The sequence below is a fragment of the Oryzias latipes genome, chromosome 15 (assembly GCF_002234675.1).
Source record: "Oryzias latipes chromosome 15, ASM223467v1".
NCBI lineage: Eukaryota > Metazoa > Chordata > Actinopteri > Beloniformes > Adrianichthyidae > Oryzias > Oryzias latipes.
Window position 1 is genome coordinate 24,725,069 of NC_019873.2, and position 21,045 is coordinate 24,746,113.

General features: G+C 36.0%; 1 protein-coding gene across 2 annotated transcripts in view; it reads right to left on the bottom strand.

The window, feature by feature from the left end:
- Window positions 1-21,045, bottom strand: part of eys (eyes shut homolog (Drosophila)) — a 207,487-nt gene that overhangs the window by 156,679 nt on the left and 29,763 nt on the right. The window contains exons 9-14 of one of the 2 annotated variants that reach the window (XM_023963742.1): window positions 20,720-20,859; window positions 18,480-18,643; window positions 18,071-18,324; window positions 15,175-15,279; window positions 6,204-6,326; window positions 1,417-1,530 (exon numbers count right to left, since the gene is read on the bottom strand). In XM_023963742.1, the coding sequence (XP_023819510.1) occupies window positions 1,417-1,530; window positions 6,204-6,326; window positions 15,175-15,279; window positions 18,071-18,324; window positions 18,480-18,643; window positions 20,720-20,859 (900 nt within the window). The remainder of the gene's footprint in view (window positions 1-1,416; window positions 1,531-6,203; window positions 6,327-15,174; window positions 15,280-18,070; window positions 18,325-18,479; window positions 18,644-20,719; window positions 20,860-21,045) is intronic. The other variant, XM_023963743.1, reaches the window with a different exon arrangement.

Genomic DNA, 21,045 nt, shown 5'->3' on the forward strand with positions numbered 1-21,045 from the left:
TCTCATGGGTTCAAGTTTACCAAAAAAGTGGGGGAAAAATAGAAATGATTTGTTGTTGTATGCAATAATAAAGCAAATTAAAAAAAGACGAAACATCTTTGGGAAATGATATGTGCTAAACAATTAGTTAAGCAACAGACAAAGTGTCAAATAATAAGTTGAGATAGCCCAAAATGCTAACATTAAAAAGAGGTCTTTTAAAAAATATGTGGAAAATATGTAAAATAGAATGGCAACGCCTTTATTAGCTTAGAAAACAACAAGTTGCACTTTACTGTACAAATTGCAAATCAGTTAAATTGCTTATAAAACATGTTTACGCTATCTCACTCTAATAGGATTTCATTTACAATTCATAAAGCTATAATTAATAATTTCTAAACAAATCAATGATTAAAGGAATGTTCAACTTGTTAATTTAACTTGAAAAATAAATAATTAAATGAATGCAGATAAAATTCTTAGGGTTAGGATTTTTTCTTTTCTTTTTTTTTTTTTTTTTTTTTTTTATTAAAAAAAGGTCTATGGGTTGGCCAGAAGGTGGCAATCAACGATTATATGCATATACAGTTTTAGTTAATGCATAACAAAAGGTAGTCTACATCATAAGTGTATACATGTCTTTCTCCAGTCACAAACATCCACAGTTAAAAGGTGTTGAAAATCAAAACGTATGTTGCATTTGTTTCTGCCACTTAATCTGAAATGTAATTTTAAAAAAAAGCTACAGGTAGGTCATGAATGGGGTTGCTAAATGTATTTTCTCTTTTCCATTTTAGCTTATTATAAAAAACACCAAACAAGGTGTTTTTATAATAAAAGTACACTCAATGAACTGCAAATATTAAACTGACACAAGAGCAGAGCTTCTTCTACTTTATGTTCAAATGAGTCAACTGAATTGAGTCAAGCTTGTGATCAGGAACCTTTTCATTCGTATTTTTGTAGGCAGTCAGAGGAAACCAGCACTAGATGAGTTACGTATGGAAGGTTAGAAACAAAATTGAAAAGAAAAAAAAAGAACTACAAATCTCAGATGAAATTATTATTTTCCAAATCTGACTCATAGCTCATAAATGTCAAAAGAAAACCTGTCTTGTAACTCATAAACCAAACCAAATCATCTTTTTTCGTCTGACCAAAAACTATTTCACCTAAGCTATTTATTACAAATCAAAACAAAAAATTCCTGGCCACTTTTTTTTTTTTTTTGGTGATTTATGTATGGGAGTAAAACTTCTGGAGAGCGCAGAATAGAAAACAAATGAGCATTTAAGTGCTTTTTAACTGCTTATTTATTTGACCAATTACAGCTTCAAGCATAAAATTGTTCTGTCAGGTACCAAAAAACTATCTGAAGTTCAAATTACTGGCAAAATACGTTAAATTAAACTATCAAATTACTTTTTAACTTACCTTCTAAGCACAAGCATTGATACAGATCAATTCCATCCACACAAACGCCACCATTCTGACATGGCAAAGACTCGCATTCATTGAGATTTACTTCACAAAATGACCCTCCGAATCCTGCGGGACATAAAAAAAATAAATAATGAAACATTTTAAAAAAGGTAGAAAATATGCTGCTATTAGGATCCTTCTCGCCTGGTTTGATTCCTCAGCCAATTAGGATCAGCATGACTTTGTTTTCACAAACAAAAGCTGCTTTTCAAAGGTTGTATTGATTCAAAGAGCTTGCTGAGAACAGGCAGACTCAGCTCACTGGATCATTTAATCATGTTTAATAAGAGCCAGTCATTGCCCTTCTGATTTATTGCATTAAGCAGGCCAGATCCAGCGACTTTTTAAAATCAAAGTCAATCTATACACAAAAGGAGCCACATGAACAAACAACATGGATCAGCACAGGCACATTTCTCACACACTCACACAAAGATACACACACAAACATTAGCAACTAAAGAGCAAAAAACATTCCAATGCTTTAGGCCCATTATTGCTGATGCTTATAAAAACTATGTAGGTTAACCTCACATTTACAGAGGGACATTTGTTTGTGTGCGTTCAGAAAAACAAATGTCTAGAGGGGCATTAAAGAAACATACACGGGGCAAAAAATGGCAGCAGAATGTGCTCTTTTGCTCCAAAAAGTTGAATTCAAACAAACATAAATTTAATGAGTAGACAAATCTGTTCAAAAACAATGGTATTCATTTGTGTTTTTATAAATAAAAAATGAATGCCAAGTTTTATTGAACAAAAATAGGTCTTGCATTATCAAACTTCCCCTCTGAAGCAAAGTAAGAAAAAATTTGAAATATCTAAATACCTTAGTCGCAATTGCCCTTACAAGGGTTGTCTGTGGGCAAAAAATGGGCAAACCTGTATGGGGCACACAGGTACCCTGCACTAAATTTTAAGATCGTAGAGGGTTGGGTGCCTGTAGAGCAAATTAGTTAATGCACATTTCTTCTACGCTCATGCTGCAAGCGACAGGCTGTAAGAGGAAATAAGGATGAAGTGGGTGAGATGCAGGTGTCATACGGATTTTTCCTTTCTTCAACCCCGCAGAAACCTGCATGCTGAGCAAAGGGTCCATTAGTGCAGTTCAAGTGATAAGTGCACTCCCCGTGCATGCTCTGTGCCATCAGCCTGACTGTTAGAAATGAAGAAATTAGACAATCAGAGTGTAAGTTGTGCGGCCATTCAACAGGCATCCTACAGGCACTTACAAATCATGTGCACACACAATGTGTGCAGCGTTTGCATGCAGTCAGTAGGGAGCCAGTAACACACTAATGACTAGAGTGCATAAGGGCACCACCTATATGTCATAAGTGCCTGCAACTTACATTTTCCTTCCATGTGCTTCATAATGTACTTATCACATGTATGACAATCGTACGTTCCATTTTCATGATGGCCCTTAAAGTGACCACATGAGCTACAAAGGAACTGCTAGACACACTTGTGCTTCCCTTTGAAGATGAACTCCAATGAATATTGTGTTTTTGGTGGTTTCAACATGTTCTTGTGGCATTTCTGTCATGATGGAGGAGGACATATATAAAGAAAATTCAGCTTAAAATTGAGTATTTTTTTTCAAATCGTTGTGAACCAAAAGCAGATGAAAAAAATGCTGATGGAAAAAGCTTGTAGCTGCGGCGTAGGTGCTATAATGGGAGGGCCATAAGCTTCCTGCTCCGCTCTGTTCCAATGCATCAACTTGCAGACAAATAGATCCACGGACGTCTTTGTTTTCCTCATCTGAGTTGGTGTCTGGCTCCAAACTGTATGGTTGGATGGTTTCATTATTGTTTGCTATTTTTGTTGCTGGTAATGTTATCTTGAGGTTGTTAGGGGTTTCAGGGAAAGAGTGTAAAAAGATGAATGATGGTAAATCGGCGCGGCTTACTCCATGACACCTAAAACTCAGAGGTGAATTTCCAATGAAGTACTGCTGCCCTGCAGAAATTATGTCCCAGAAAACGACACAGGCTTTTTGATTTTTGGCTCAAAATGGCACAATCATAATTAAAAGACCACAGGGAACACTTAGATCAAAAGACGGCTGGAGTGGGACTTTTAGATGCAGCCACACATGTACAACCCTCCACAGGTCCATACAACCCCAAACCGCACAGCAACCACAAGGGTCAATCTGTATATGTGCATGTGACTAAAGCATTTTTTAAGTCATTTGTTTAGTTTAACCTAAAACCTTTTTACAAAAAGTTTTTTTTTTTTTTTTTGACAAATGTTGTATAAACATGACATCCTCAAAATATACTTATTTCATTTGTACAACATTACGTGAAAAACTAACATTCTCACATCTCATCACTTCCTACATAAGAATGTTAGTAGACAGGAGGAGAAGGGGTAACACAGTTAGCAGCACTTTAGGTTGGCATAGATTTGATAATATGGATGCCAAGACTGCTGACCTGAAACATTTAAACAAGACAGCAGCTTACAGTTTGCCCTTGAGAAGTGATCTGCAGATTGAAGCTTCTGCAGGTTGCTTTCATTTACATAAGAACTTAATCACAATCCTTCACTTTGACATCTGCTGAGCATAAATGCAACCAAAAATAATGATGTTACAGTTATTGATTGCCTTACATGGATCTCCATGTAACAGCCATTCATTTGAGAAGGAATGCCGGTGCTGCAGTGCAGTCATGTGGACTAAATTATGACTTACATGGAAAGCAAAATGTTTCTAGTTCCAGTACCCTGACTGCACCCATGAAAAGCAGCATGCTTCTCTGGCATGTGCAACCAGTTTTGCACAGACATTCTGTCACTTACAGCATGCACTCACAGCATTTAATCTTGAAACCAGGATTTCCTTGACAAGCATCCAATTTAGTTACAAACTCTGACATAAAAAAACTTTTAAAAAAAAGAAGGAAAATCTTCATGCAGCTGCAAAAACAAAACAAAATGTGGATCATTCTGGGTTTTTAAAACACAAGGAGTTCAGCTCCCTTTTCAATTCCAGGTTATTCAAAAGGTGTTCTATAGGATTCAGGTCAGACCACTGTTTGGGCATGTCAGTCTGCAATGACACATTTAAATTGCATTTACAGAACTGGAACTTTTCCTCTCCAGTGACTCTACTTCTGTCACTGAAAAGAAATAAGGATTTTCCAAACTTCTTTCAACAAAGTTGAACACAATGTTGTCGCCAACTCATTTTTACTTACTAAAGAAATAATAAGTATATTTTTATATATTAATAAACTGTTTCTAGTTTATAGCAGGGGTTACATTCTAAAAAATAACCGGCAATAAGTGAAACAAACATTTAAGGCTGAGTACACATTTAGATGTTTTTCTTAAAAGATAATTACATTTTTACACTTTTGTCTCCTGTTTAAACTCTCAAAGACCAAACCTTCTTAGAAACAAAGAACTGCTTGCGATCAAAAATGTATATATGATGTGGCAGCTGAACACATTCTGTACAGTAGACATGGCACAGACAGGTCTACAGCCAATCAGGATGCAGAAAACACTGCAGTGTTGAAATAAAAAAAAACATAAAAAAGCTGCAATACTGCTATTTTTCATCTTATTCATCTAAACACCACAGAAAGAACAGTGATCAACACGGTTTTGCCAAATGGTATTTAGTTATTTCTATGCTCTTTTTTTAGATCATCTTCTGCCGTTGTATCCCTTTCGGGTTAACGGGGCTGCCGGAGCCTATCCTAGCCACTTGTGGGCGAAAGCAGGGGACACCCTGGACAGTTCGACAGTCTGTCGCAGGGCCACAATCGCACACTCATGCATACTCACACTCACACCTAGGAACAAATTTAGAGTTGCCAATTGACCTATGAAGCATGAAGAACCCACGCATGCATGGGGAGAACATGCAAACTCCACACAGAAAGGTCCCCCATTGATGGGTGTTGTGTTTCAGGTTCCCCAGCTGGGACTTCTTGCTGTGAGGCAAAAGCGCTAACCACTGCGCCACCGCACCACCAGCCTTAATATTTTTATATTTTTTATTTTCCCTCTTCTATAATTCTAAAACTGTTGCAGATAAGCAAGCCTGCCTCGTGTTCTGTATTGTAACGGTAGATTGTTTCACAGCATAAAATGGTTCAACCAAGCATTCACAATTGAAAAGATATAGATGACGCAAGTTGTCAGCCGAGAGAAACACATTATTATGAAAATGCTCAAACCAGCATTTTTATTTATTTTTCATTTTAACATGTGATTTTTTTAATCCAGCTGGTGTGTTTTTTAACCCTAAAATGTCCAGCCATCTATATATATTTCAGATAAACATAACCCAACTATATTAAAACTACTATAGTAGATAAAACCCTTCTTTCTTATAAAAGCTTAAAAAAGAAAACATTAATAGTATTCATAATAAGCATATACCACAGAGATGGTTTATTTAATGATATGGTTATGCCTCTAGTTTGCGAATGAAAGTAAAATAAAAACTAAAATACACAAATTGACTGATTTCTGTAGAACTATTAACTTAAATTAAAACAGGGAGGAATAAAAAAAACATGTTTACTAATACTTGTCTTTCAATTGTCTTCTCACATGTTTTAATATTTTTAAAAGGAGGACATTTTTAGTGCCGTTTGACATAAAAATTGTATTTAAAAAAGCAAGAATTATAATGATGGTACAAATGTCAAATAAAGATTTTTTTTAAATGATGTTTTCATTTTGGCTTAAACTTTTGCAGCTTCCCTTACCTTTCTTACATGTGCAGGAGACATTGTGTCCATCCCTGGTCTCAGTGCATATTAATGTGTTTTCACTGCACAGTCCAAATGAGCAAAGATCGATATCCAGAGAGCAGTCTTTTCCCTTGAATCCTGGAACACAACATTGAGTTAACAAAGGGAAAATGCAGCAAAAGCCTGGAAATCAAGACAAGAAGATTGAATGAATGAAGTAACCCCAAACAGAGTGCATCACATCTTTATGCCTGCAATGGTTTTTACCTTTTCTTAACAGATTAACAGGGTATTGATCCTTCCTCGTAAAATCCATTTGCTTTGCAGTTTGTGTATTGAGTATAATCATTGATAGGAGCCCACCACAGCAAACTGATCCATATCACATTTATCTAACATCCAATCCTCGTCTGCATGACACTGATACCTTTCACAGTTCATCTTTTATTAGAAATGCAGCCAAGACTGTTTATTGACTTCATAATGGATTATTAAAAGTGACCGAATTGCTTTGTTTCCGTTTGACTGGCATCGGTTACTCATTATTATCAAAAACAACCAAAAAGTATTTTTTTCACAATTAAGTAGTTAGATTTAGGTTTTTGCCAAATATATTGTGTCCTGTAGATCAAAACACGCTGAATGACATAAAAAAAATCTTATTTTTGACAGTCAATATCACAGTCAAAGGTCTGTAAAGACGAGACCAAAGGAACAAAAATAAATAAAGAGCCAAAAAAAATAGTTGCAAAAATGCAAATAGGCTAAGGATGTGTGTCATAATCTATGACTAAAAGCTTGTTATTGTTTTTGGCAGTTGATAACACCAACACAACAAGAATTTAAAAAAAAATACAAAGTACAGAACATGAGACTCACAAGGACACAAAAAAGAGACATGAAAACCAGAAAATTAAAGCAAAGGATAAAATAAATCCCATAACACAGACACACACAAAGATTGTTTAGACATCTGCCCCTTGGTGCTGGTGCAAAGCCCTGAATTTGTAAATGGGAAACAAACAATGTGACTTGGAACCAAACCCCTTTGCACTATTTCTGCCACTGTGCACCAAAAGCATTTGTGCTTGTTTACGGAACAGGAGGACGGGGAAATGGTTGAAGGTGCCAGCAGAAGTGACGTGGTAATGGGCTAAGATAAGAGCAGTGAGCCATGCTAAGGTTGGTGAGGCACTACAGTAGAAGTGGGGTTTGGAAGTTAATAAGAAGGGGTGCAGTAAGCCTATAAATAAAAGGTTTGTAAATATAATCTCATTACTAAAAATAAAATTAGAGTCATATTTGTTCATATTTAGAACGAAGTTGCATTGAGACACATAATTAAAGTCCCACTGTGGTCATCTTTTGATCTATTTCAAAAGTGGTCTTTTAAATCTATTGTTTTCCAGGACATACTTTTATATAGAACAGTAGTAGTTCATTAGAAATGTGCCCGAGTTGTGGGCGAGACAGTTGGTATGGAGCTGCCAGCCCAGCATGTTTTCTGCATCACAAATAAGCTCTTTTTCAAAGAGCATTTTCCTCTGCTCCTGATTCACAACGACTTGAATAAAGAAATACTCAACAACATTGAGCCTAATTGTGTCCTCTATCATTAGAAAAAACCTAAAAGAACATGGTAAAAACAACAAACACACAGTTTTAATTACAGTTGGTCATTAATGAAATAAGGGTTTTATCTATAAACTACATCTTTACATTCATTTTTTGCAGGTGTTTATTGTCAAAGACTAACATACAGTCTATAATACAGTAATTTGAAATTTAAATGAATTTGTTTAGGTTGAAGTGATATATTTAATATTTAAATATTTCTATCATTTATTAAAAGCATTTTTTTATTATAAATACTAAGCATGTTATTTAGAAAGGAAATGGTCAATACTGCATAAAGAAATGTTCTCTTTGTGTTCAGTGGATGCAATAAAAAATCTCCATATGAAATGGACATGTATATTATATCTTTAGCTCTGATTCCCTTTTAACTTTCAAAACAAATGATAAAGATCACTGTCAATCAAATATATCATCTGTAATTTTAACAATGGAAACCTGTTAAAAGCTAATTGTAATTTTATGCAGAACAGTTTAGTTCATAATTTGGTTTAAAATCCATTTCCCATAGCACTAAGAAGAACGTTTTATATGCAAACCTCCCACCTCTTAATGGTATGATTACTGAAGACCATTTTAAATACATTTAACCTAGAAGGACTAAGTTATATATAGACAGATACCTTACTGCTATGATGACAGATATGCATATCCAGTTGTACTTAGTAGGTCTATAGCTGAAGTACTGAACAAGAGCTGAATTTGCTTGTTGTTTTCAAGCTCCAGAATAAAAGACAGCACGGCAAGAGCACCAGGTCACCTCAAAAATAAAATAATAAAAGCGTCAGGCCACATTAACAATATTCTTACAGAGTTTGTTTTTTCTGTTTTATGCACAAGAATACCAAAACTACACACTGTGGGGAAAACACTGCATAGCAAAGGTCTGAAGGCTACACAGCCACTAAGGTTGCCCAAGTGGAGTAACCGCACTCCACTGGATGAGTTTTGTGCCGGTAAAATATGACAGAAATGTAGGGATAACTGCCAGCATATGCTTTAAATTCACCTGCAAGTTTAACAAGTTTGCAGACAGACAGGATTAAGAAATGAACCCCTGCCACTCGTTTCTCGTTACCTTGGCTGAAACCTCAGGTAAATCACAACAGTGTTAAATGCCAACACTAAATCTTTAGGTTCATGACAGTTCATCGAGCAGATAACCTCTAAATATACTGCAAAGTCAAAATTTCATGTCTAAATTTTTCCAAGAGAAATTCTCTACCAAAGTGGACCAGTTTTGAAGCTTTCCAATGTTGCTTCTTGAATAAAATGTTTTTATTTTTTTGGATCTAACTCACAGATGAGGGCAAGGTCGAGAAATTTGTCAGTGACAAAACGAAGCAACCGCAACGAGAAAATTGCTGGACAAGTTTACCGAAGGAATGAGATTTAGAAGGAATTAAAGCCACATGGCTTTGGAAACTTTTCTTTTCCCCACAAAAGCAGTTTTAAAGACCAATACCGGACAGTGGTTTTTAATTATACGTAATTATGCCGTTTTTAGGCAATGTAAAAAAACTGTGTTGTTTTCTAGGACATAATAATAATAATAATAATAATAAACTTTATTTGTATAGCACCTTTCCAGATAAAAATCACAAAGTGCTTCACAGTACAACACAATAAAACAACAGTAAAACACAGTAAAAACACATGTTAAAAAGAAATTAAGAAAAAGCCATTTTAAAAAGATATGATTTTAGCTGCTTTTTAAAAGAAAACACTGAGTCCACAGATCTGAGGCTGAGAGGAAGAGAGTTCCAGAGGGATGGGGCCACTGCGGCAAAGGCTCTGTCTCCTTTAGTTTTTAATCGGGTTCTCTTCACAGCCAGCAGACCCTGGTCAAATGACCTCAGTGACCTGCTGGGAGTGTATGGCTGCACCAGGTCTTTTATGTAGACTGGTGCTTGGTCATTAAGAGCTCTGTACACATAGTTTCTGCAGAGCAACAAGAGTTAATCAGAGATTTGCCTACGAGTTGTGGGCAGAACTGTTCGTGTTGATTTTCTTTTTATACGTTTTCATGGGAAAAAAAGCCACGTTAAAAGCGCCAAAAACGTGATTTTGAAAGGAGTGGGTCTTTAAATCATTCGTGATGCCATGTGTGTTAAACACGTGCAGTAGTGCAGAAGTTAGCACTCCCCTCACATTGAAAAAGATCTTGGGTAAAATTCCAGCTACAGTGTATGTGGAGTTTGCATGTTCTCCTCATGTTGTTCTCCTCATGTTGTTCTCCTCATGTTGTTCTCATGCATGCGTGAGTTTTGTCAAGGCACTCCAGTTTCCTCCTGTAGTCCAAAAACATGCTTTATAGTTTCAGATTGCTATTGTAAATGACGTTTCAGGTCATTTTATTTAACTTTAAAGAGCTAAAAAAAAAAACACTCTTGGATGAAACACAGCGGGCAAACAGGAACACATCACTGAGAAAGAGTGAATCAAGATGTTGCAACATCTCTGTCAAAACCAAACATCTAAGATTGAAATCTGCTGTAGGATCATTCAAGACTTCACAAAGAAGTCAAAGACAGGAAGTTTGACCTAAAAAAATATTGAGTGCAGATAAAGGTGATTCAAGGTTATGGAACGGCCCCCTTTTTTCAATATAAAAACCCTTAAATGAAAAAGTGGGAGCATCTTCTTTTCAAAATTGTTTATTTTAGTTCAACTCTATTAGAGTTCCACTCCGATCATCTTTTGATCCATTTTCAAACTGTACCCAGTGGTCTTTTAATTATGATTATGTCGTTTTTAGTGCTGCATCATGAGAGAAATGCTACAAAAAAAAACAAAAAAACAATTTCATTCGAATGGGTCTTTAAGTTTTTTTTTAATAAATGAAAATAATTTATACTTTGCCACAAATTCTTTAAATTAAACTTTGTATGAATGGTAGATTATGTGGTGAACATGGCTTAAAGCAGTGTTTTCAACCAGTGTGGGAAATGGTCAGGTGTGCTGTGGGAAATTGCCCTCATTAACTGATCTAAAAACATTTACCATCTCCAGTATATTATCTCTTTGTTCGTCCAAACAGGCCCGATAAAACACTGAGTACTTAGGAATATGAAGGATCGTAAAATACTTTTTTCTTTGTGTTTATTTGATTCTATTAAAGACATTTTGATAAGAATGATGGTACTGCGATTTAGCCATAGCGTCAGCTGTTTTCTCATAAGTCCCGTCCCTTTATCTGTCTCCACCAATCATTCTTGGAAGCTTAATCACACGTCATCAGTCTGACCAATCAGAAGTGGTTAAAGTCTTCACTTCCTTGTTTCGATTCTGCTCATAAAGTTGCTTAGCTCCAACAAAAAGACAAGCTAAAGCTCATATTTAGCAGTGGAGCTTTCCACAGAATCCGGTATCAGACCGTGGAAAAAGTGAACAAAACAATGAAGCTCAGAGACGAGAGTCTGTCTGACGTTCGACGGCTGTTTGCACTACATCTCCCATGAGGCATTGGCTTAAAGTGACAGCGTCTCAGTGCACAATGAATACTCCTTTGATGTCTTGAAACCACAACGAATACACATCAAACAGTTTTTAAATCTTCTAACTTAACTTTTAGTACATCTTTTAGAAAAAACAGCTGCAGCTTCCAGCTTTTCCTGCCACAATTATCACAAAAATGCACGTGAGATTGTGAAGGGGCTGTAGATCAATACAGACTATGAGTTTCTCCTTTTTTTTTTTTTTTGTGGATGCTGGTGTGCCGCAGGATTTTTATCAAGGTTAAAGTGTGCCGTGGCTCTAAAAAGGTTGAAAAACACTGGCTTAAAGTATGTGTTCTTCTTTTGTATTGTAACCAAAATTCAGAGCAGTTTACCATACCTCACCACAACTATCTTAACGTTTGTCGACCTTCCAACTACCTCTTTCCCATTTTATTATGTATTGCCTTGACTAGTTAATGGACAGCTATTGCCTCCAACGGGGTGTTTCAGAAGTGTTTAATAACCAATTGTGCATGCAATTCACTCTGAGGTTAATGTTGCATGAAGGAATGTCACATTTACAGTGACACCATCTCCAAATGGGACTCTCTTTTCCCCCTCCTTATTTTTCAGCTCGTAGTGGTTTAGCCCAAATCAACAGCAGAACAAAAGCAGGGACAATTATTCAGCGTTCACTTTTTCTCATAACTGTCAGTGAAAATGACATTTCTGAACATGTTTAATGAGTTATTGTGATGGGAGTAGATCATTGCATCCACAAAAATAAATCTACAGTTTTTTTGCTTTGTGTTTTGCATGTTTGCTATTAAGCTTAAGAAAAATAAAGAAAACACAAGAAATAATAAATCAAAAAAGGAATGACTGATTGAGGTGAGTAATGATTTGAGAATTTGAGTTTTAAAAACTCAAAACTGTTTATTCGAGTTGTTATGATTTGTGGCCTCCCTGTGTAGGGTTACAGTGCTGCACCAAATTAAAAACACCAATAAAAAAGTTGAGAAAGGAAAAAGGGAGATTAGAAAATAGATACTGATGAAAAATAATGAAAAGCCAGAGGTTCCAACACCAAAAGGTTTAGGGAGAAGCTCATTCAGATCAGTGAGACAAGCAGAGACAGTAGTGTCTCAGACGGTAGGCAGTGTACGTGACTTTTCCTTAAACAGAACAAAAACACAGAGTTCAGCACAGGCAGTAAGTTCTGCTTTGCAGAAAAAGTACATAATATCCTCTAAGAGATGACAAAATCTCCTAATGAGGAGGTCAGAGAAAATCAAGGCACCAGATATTGATATCACTCAGCCCTACCGGGAATTTTTCAGCATGTTAAAAATCATTAAGGCTTAATTATGCCAGTGAGCACTGTTCACTGATGCATACAACTTTGTGATATTGATATTTCTGGGCTTTATAAAACAGAATTCCATTTATTTAACAACAGATTATAGTGTGTTTATATTTATTTATTTTTATCTAAGAAGAAAATGCGAAAAATGTTACAGTAAAATATTTCACAGGGAATTTGGTATAAGAATAAATGACCATTTGAATTTGAATAAAAGAAATAAAACTAAAATACAGATACAACAGAAACCTTTAGCAGATGTTGTACACAAATTTGTTTAAAGGAGACCAGTGGGTTTTAAGCTGTATTTTGACTATAATTTAAAATTTTCAGAATGTCAATTGAGGTTTCTAAGCCGTTGCTCCTCCCATTCCTCATTAGATGGATTTCCATTACACATATGCGCAAAACATTATCGAAATCCTAGAAATATCGGAAAAACAATTTCGCAGTTATGGTACACTGTTTCCATGAAATCATAATTATGTGAATAAACAATCAGCCATTGTATTTCATAGCATTATGTTTTGTACAATTAGTGGTATGAATCATGTCTATGAAGACTCTCATTCATCCAGGTTGATTCCATCATAGTAGTAGGTTTAAAGGTTGTCATCTGGACTTGGTTTTTAAAGTTGAAGTCCTGAAACTGGTTAGTATTGTCACAACTGACAATACTAACCAGTTTCAGGTCTGACTCCTCCCCCAGGAGCAAATATAAACCAGCTCTTTTACCAGCTATTTTAGAATTAACAAAACCTTTTGGATAAGAGGTGAAACGTATTCAGCTTTAAAAACCAAGTCCAGATGAAAACCTTTAAACCTACTACTATACTGGTATGAATTCCAACAACTTATAATAATGGATTCGATTTTTCTGTGTTTTTTCAGATGCTCAAAGCGCTTACAATGTGTCCATTATTCATTCACTCCTCATTTATACTTGGTGATGACAGAAGCGTGGCTTCCAGTTTGCACCTACGGTCCCTCTGACCTTCACCGGGACATTCGTACACATTCACACACCAGTGGAGCCACACTGGAGGCAAGGAGGGTGAAGTGTCTTGCCCAAGAACACTGAGTAGGGGTGGTTATGCAGCTTTTTTGGGTTAAGTCGGCATGCACCCACATGAATGTATGTTTGATGGAATCAACAGGAGTAAGAGAACCACTTGGAGCACGTTCAAATTAAATGTGAGCTTTTAAAAAAAAAACCACAATAATTAGCTTAGATTTTAAGAAGGTCAAGAATAGACAGACTTGCATGTTTCTTTTAACCTCTTTAAGAGTCATAGCCAGGATGAAATTTTCTAGCACAGATTGGACTGTGGAATAAAGTCATTATTCAGTAACAATACAGAAACCAATTCTGTTATGTAGTAACAAGTCTCTGGACGTTTGTGATGTTTCTGGTGATCCAGAAACAAACACACAAACAAAAATAAAAATGAAAAAAAAATGTTGCCTTTTGTTGTCGTCTCTAAAGACATTTGGATCAATTAACCCCCAGAAATATTTTTCACTAATTCTCATCTATGGAATCCAGAACCACATCCCTGTTTGGGATTGTTTTAAATCGAAAATATACAGCACTAATAACCGGATCTTTTCTGTTCTTTGTGTTTTTTCGCAGCAAAGTAAACATAAACTTGGCAGACCACCCATCTAATCAGATTTATTAAAGTATAAAAAAGATCTAAGACACCTGTTTATAAATCTGTCAGTAAAATTAAAACAGTAATGGACATCGGTGTTCTGTTTGCGCCCAAATCGAATTTCAGGCGAAGGCCAAAAAGCAGATTTACAATGATGCTTTTATATGTCACGAGTGCAGTGAAAGCACACCATATAAAAGGTGATCCACAAGGAAAAAAAAGGTTTTCCTAAAAATAAAAATGTTTAGAATAAGACGGACTTTATGAAAGGGAAACAGTCAGAATCTGCAGAAGCCGAGTGCAGTTTGTCTTGTTTACTAGCAAAACCATTATTAATTAAATCATTCTCAAAGCTGTCAAATGCCAGAATATGGTTTATTGCCATGTCAATGGGCAATGTTTTGGGGGCTTTCATTTTCTAAAATTCGCCCCCAAAACCTGTTTTGTCATCTGTGGGTGTTTACAATGCAAAGTGACATTTGTAGTATCAAGCAGATTGGCTGCTGCAGTCTGACAGGTGCAATCAAGTGATGATTAAGTATTTCATTACTAGAAGGCCCAGTAAAGTCAACACTATATAAAAGAATGTATAGCATTTTCTTTTCATTTAAGATTTAATCTGTAAAGTGCTTTATAATTGGGTGTCAAAAATGTATAGATTAGGATTTACGAAGTCTAAGTGAAATAAAAGTCTAAAAGATCAAGTCTGGATCAATTGCAGCTTTAAAAACTTAGTGCTCTTAGTTAGCCTGAATTAAAACAGGAATATATCTTTCTTTTTCAGATTTTCCTTTAGTGATGTGTCTTGGAGTACGCTAAAATAAAGAAATAAATAAAATGAATTGCATATTCTTGTCAACATACATGACAACAGAAAAGTAAACACTACTCACCAAGAGGACAGTGACATATGTAATCATTTATCCGATCCAAACACGTGCCTCCGTTTAGACAGGGCTGTGACCAGCAATCATTTACATTGTGAGAGCAGGTCCTTCCTGCAGGATAAAAAAACAAATAACCTAAGTTAAATATTACACAAATTACAATTATAATTTATTTAAAAGAAAGAAAAAAACTACGGCCACAGTAAAAGCAATATAACTGCATCCATTACTGCATCCATTCAAAACTAACCTTTAGCATTTGCGTGATAAAAAAGATTCCGGTCATGCCCACAATGCCGTCAATCATTCTTCAGACTCAAAAAAGCAGCTAAATGATTATGTGCTCATGCTGCAGCTTGTACGTATGTAGAAACGGTGAAGCCTCAGTTTTAGTGTCCTCGGGGTAAGAGTTAGATATGGAATTGATTAACTGTTTTACTGACAAAATATAAAGCCCCACCAGTTCTGGCCTCTGGCAATATTTCAGACCTTTTCAGACCTAGATGTCTGGGAGCCAGAGGGCAGCGCTCCTCTCTCTGCACTGCTGGCTACATCAAAGGTAATTGTATTTTTGCCATCATTACCCCATGTACTGGCAAGGACTCAGTTAATTATGTGCTTTAAAGATCTTACATACAGTAATTAGAGCAGCTGCTGACTATATTTAGGCCAAAATGTATTTTTCCAAGTCCAGCACTACACATTTGGACATTCACATCAGTTGATGATGTGACTGATTTGGCCCACTTAGAGTTACTGGCAAAACTTGGAAAAGATGACTGTTATTTTGCATTGTTTTAAAGCAAAATTGGCACTTTTGTCATACTTTTTGTGTTACTGCAATGGATTAGATCAAAAATACTTGTGGATTTTTTTTTCACTGCAAACTATTGGGTACTTGCAAGGATTTAAGCCCCCTTTTTCTTTTTAGACATCAACATATATTGACAAGTTAGACTGGTCATTATTGTCACTGTTTTGGAAACAAAAATGTAGATATACTGTAAGTTTTAAGAATAAGTACCAGTTATAGATTTAATAAGAATGTAATAAAATGGACCAACTTGTACTAAGAACCTATTCTCATTTGTTCACATCTTATTGTAAAATGAGCCATCTCCAATTAATACACTGTTTTTTTTGTCACTGTAATCAAAATAAACAATAATTAGCCAAGGAAATTTCCCCATCGTGGGACTAATAAAGGAATGTCTTATCTTATCTTATCTTATGTAAAAACTCAAAAAATGCAAACCATATGCTTAGAACTAGCAAAAATACTATCTTGGGCTGTATAACATTCAGTCATTTTTCTCATTCATTTTCTAATCCTGTTTTCTCTCTGTTGGGGTCACGGGGTCATGGGGCTGCCAGAGCCTATCCCGGCCACTCGTGGGCGAAGGTAAAGGACATCCTAGACAGGTCGCCAGTTTGTCACAAGGCCACCCATAAACTCTCACATTCCCATCAGGGGATAATTTAGAGTGACCAATTAACCTATGTGGCTGGGTAGCTCGGTTGGTGGAAGGCTCCCACACAGGAATCCAGGGTTCGATTCCTGGAGGTGAAGGAACAATGGTAATGGGTCATTTAACATATCAATGGCGAGCAGTTAACATCACCCAGTCAGGGCCCTTGGGCAAGACCCGTAACCCTTGTGTTATCCTAGGCACTTTAACGTTGGGAGTTGGGTCATCTAGACCCACTAGACATATTATACATATGGACAAATATTTCCACCTTTATCCACCTTTGTCATGGTAGGGAGAACACGTCAATGTAAGGGTGGGGTCATCTAAGATAGCACAAGGGTTAACGCTGCTGCCTCCCGAGCGCGGCTCGTTTGCAGCTCACCGCTCCCCCAGAGGATGGGTCAAATGTGGAGAACAAATGTCGCACAACTAGGTGTGTGACAGAGAGTGGGACTTTCTTTCTTTCTTTCTGGAGGTTATAACATTCAATTTTAATTTTACGTATTTTCCGGACTATAAGTCGCACCGGAGTATAAGTCGCACCAGCCCAAAAATGCATTATAAAGTAGAAAAAAACACAGATAAGTCGCACTGGACTATAAGTCGCATTTTAACTTTCACAACCTTATATGACACAATCATAGCAGACTGTTTATCTAATAATTTCACAGTATTTTTTTCTCAAACTTATTTATTTATTCTTTTCATGAAGCATCATTAGCCAACTAATACTCTGTTTTCATCCTGTATTTGTAGAAACAGTTGCCATTTTTATTGCATTTCTGAATCTATGAAATCATTGGAAAATAAAATATTGTGTTTTTAGCCTTCAAAATCTTACTGTAAAAAAAAGTTTGCTGATTCTCTTAGTCACTTAACATACTCTTAACACTTAACATACCTCATACATCAAATTGATCCAGGAACATCATCTCTGTTCCTCACAAATAAACATAACAGGAGGGTTAACAATATATTTATTTCAATTTATTTCTAATATAAGTCGCTGCGGAGTATAAGTCGCACCCCTTGCCAAACTATGAAAAAAAGGGCGACTTATAGTCCGGAAAATACGGTAATTCTATCTAACTATCTATCTTAGCTTTTTTAGCTTATTTTTTTCCTTTTTTCATGCATGTGTTGAAAACTACTTGCTGCTACTTACTGCATGGACAGATGATTTTGCTACATTTTATTGATTTCTTCTTAAGATTTGTGTTATTTTCCTCTTTTTAGGCTCTCTCTTTGATCGATGTACTTTGTCTTAATTTAAATGTTTGTTAGCAGCCTAAATATTTTCAAATTTATTTGTTGTGGCGTTCCAAATGAGATAATGCACTGTTTGATGCACGTTTTCTCTTGGTACTCTGTTGGCTGCTTCTACTAACGGTCGCAAGGCAGCCTCAGATTCGTATCAGATGGTCTCATACCTTCAAATCCCAAGGGACAGAGGCACCGATAATCACTGATTAGGTCCACACAGGTGGCGCCACTTGAGCAAGGGAAGCTGTTGCACTCATTTGTTTCCACTTCACAGAACGGTCCCTCAAATCCAAGCATGCAGCGGCAGGTGAAGTTATACTGGTGGTCCAGGCAAATGCCATGTTCAGAGCAGCTATGGCCAACACAGTAATCAATGTCTTCCTCACAGAATACCCCTGTGTATCCACTGGGACAAAGACAGCTGGGAACAGATTAAAGAGAATTTCTTAATGGTGTAGGAGGTGAACATTTCTTTTTTCAGCCCCAAGGGAAAAGCAGTAAATGTCAGTAAATTTTACAGTCATTGACATTCTGATGGCAGAATGGCCTGAAGACAATCAAAGCATGAACACTCACCTGTAGCCATCAATCTCATCCACACAAGTGGCCCTATTTTGGCACCAATGTTGAATGCAATCGTTGACATTTATACGGCAGGTCTGACCGGTCCAGCCCCGTGTACAGATACAGGTGTAGCTGCTGGCATTATTCAACACACAGTGTCCTCCGTTGGCACATGGCTGTCGATAAACAAACACTCTTAAATGCATGTGTTACGGAATAAGTTATGTTGTTTTTGAGCTTAAGGAAATCATTTGTTTTCTATGACACATATCTCGGATTGGACTCAACTTAATCTGGTCAGATATCTGCCAATTTTCCAACAATGTGAAGACTAATAATTTCTTGCTGCTGCCAGCCTGAAAATGAGCTTCATTACAGCTACATGACATGCTCATGAATACTGATTCATGCTTTATAAAAGGCCCTCACTATGTATTCCATGTAGCATCTACATCATGTCTTACAAGACAGGATCAATGCTTGTTGAGGCCTGAACCTCTGGAGAACACTAGCACAATTCCTAAGTACCAAGCATTTGTCCTGGATACAACCACTTTATTCATTTAAAAAAATATGAAGGGTTATTTATAATTTCACAGAAGAAGCCCAACATGCTCCACGGGCTGTTTTTTAGCATTTCTCTCCCTTTTTTTTTTATAATTTGGTTAATATTTTGGTGTCAAGAGGCTTCATTATCTATTTATTCCACACAAAGCAACAGCTAAGGCACCAGAACAATATGGAGGTTGCTCCATTTCTTTGTTATTAACACTGGAGCTACAGCTCAGTGTTTATGTTCTTGGAATTATCCTAACTCTTCAGCCATTTGCACAATAAACATAATTCCAGCGGCTTCTGAAGTGAAGAATAGCCGTCTGCCGCTTATATGCAACAGTATTGAATCAGCTGATTCTATCTCTGAGAAAAGCACTTTGCACCATTATGCTAATGTGAGTTTTTTTTATATAGTAAAATCAAAAAGCTGAAATGAAAAGCAGCGTTTCTCTACATCAGAATGAGCTCATTCACGTTGATTACGTAAGCAGTCAAATAGCATGGGCCAAAGAGCATGTGTTATTTTGGTGTTATTTTGGTGTTACCAGATTCATCTCCGATGTAGAGAAACGTAAAGTCCTACAGGAAACTATCAATCTCGATGCCTAATCTTATTGAGGTTCATCTATCAATTTTTAAAGATGTTTATTCAGACTCAGGGGGAACATCAGACAGGAGTCTAAGTCAAAGAGTGAGGTAAACATCAGACGCATTGGGAGTCCATTATATGGTCAAACGGACAGAAATGAAAGAAGAAAATAGACATGTTAACACTACCATACAAATATGAGGAGCTTTTTTTTAGTAGCTAGAGATCATTTATCCTTTTGGTTTTCTAAATGCTTTTCATTTTTAGCACATCACCTGCTGCAGATGTTAATATCATTGTTGAAGTCAGAAATTCTGATGTAAATAGAAATTCACACTGCAAAACAGGTAGATAAAATTTGAAACGTTTTATTTAAATGTACAAAAAATTTGCTAGTTCGGTAAGAAAAATGATCTTACCAAGAGTTTTTATTTTAAGAGAAAATTTCTAGTCACTTAGACACGTTTTCTCAAACTAAGATTATTTTGCTATTGATAAACAAGATTTTTTATTTTTATAATTAAAAATAAACATCAAGGCACATTGAGTATGGTTTCTGCTAAAGTTGATCGCATAAAATGTACATACAAAACAGCAAAATACAAGTCTGCTGACTTGAACAATAATTCTCGGTTTTTACTATTGGGTTTGACTGATCGTGGTAAAAACAATAGACAAGTTTAAAAAATGGTTACTTTCTGTGCGAGAAAGTGTCTTCTTCTTAACTGGGTCTCTGTAGAGATTCCCTCCAAGTCACAATGGCAGAAAGGACTTAGTGTTGAATTATTTCTCTCTTTGACCCATCAACATTTTGGCGACGACGTAGGAACCTTTTTTTATTTGGACTGGATATTGCCAAAATTATAAAAATAGTGTTTGTGTTTTAATAGCAAGTGTTTGTCGTGCTTTAAACTCATTTTCTTTTCTTTTTTTGCAGTATGGTTTAAATGCGACTCCTTGCACAAGCATAACATCTTTGCATTCATGGGCCAATTGTTGTGTTTTGTTTTATTGTGTTTTGTTTTGTTAATTTTATAAAATATATATATATACACATATAAAAACACGGTAAACATTTTTTTTTTTTTTTTTTTACATTTTTACTTACTTGAAAATCTTGAGGACATGGTACATGGCAGCTGTATTCAAACCCTTTTGGGAGATCCAAGCATAGAGTCTTTGTGGAACAGGTGCTGGTGGGCAGACCACAGGCATCTATATCCACTTCGCAATTCTTTCCTTGAAAACCTTTAATTCAAAAGTTTATAGATGAAATTTAATCAATTATAGCAGAAACAATAATAGAGTAGATATAAAGATCATAACTTATCTCTAATTTCCATTAATGTAATAGGCCTTTTCTTCAAAATGCTCAATAAACAATGCCAAAACTGGACCACGAGCTTGAGTTCCTTATCCACCTTTTTATTTTTT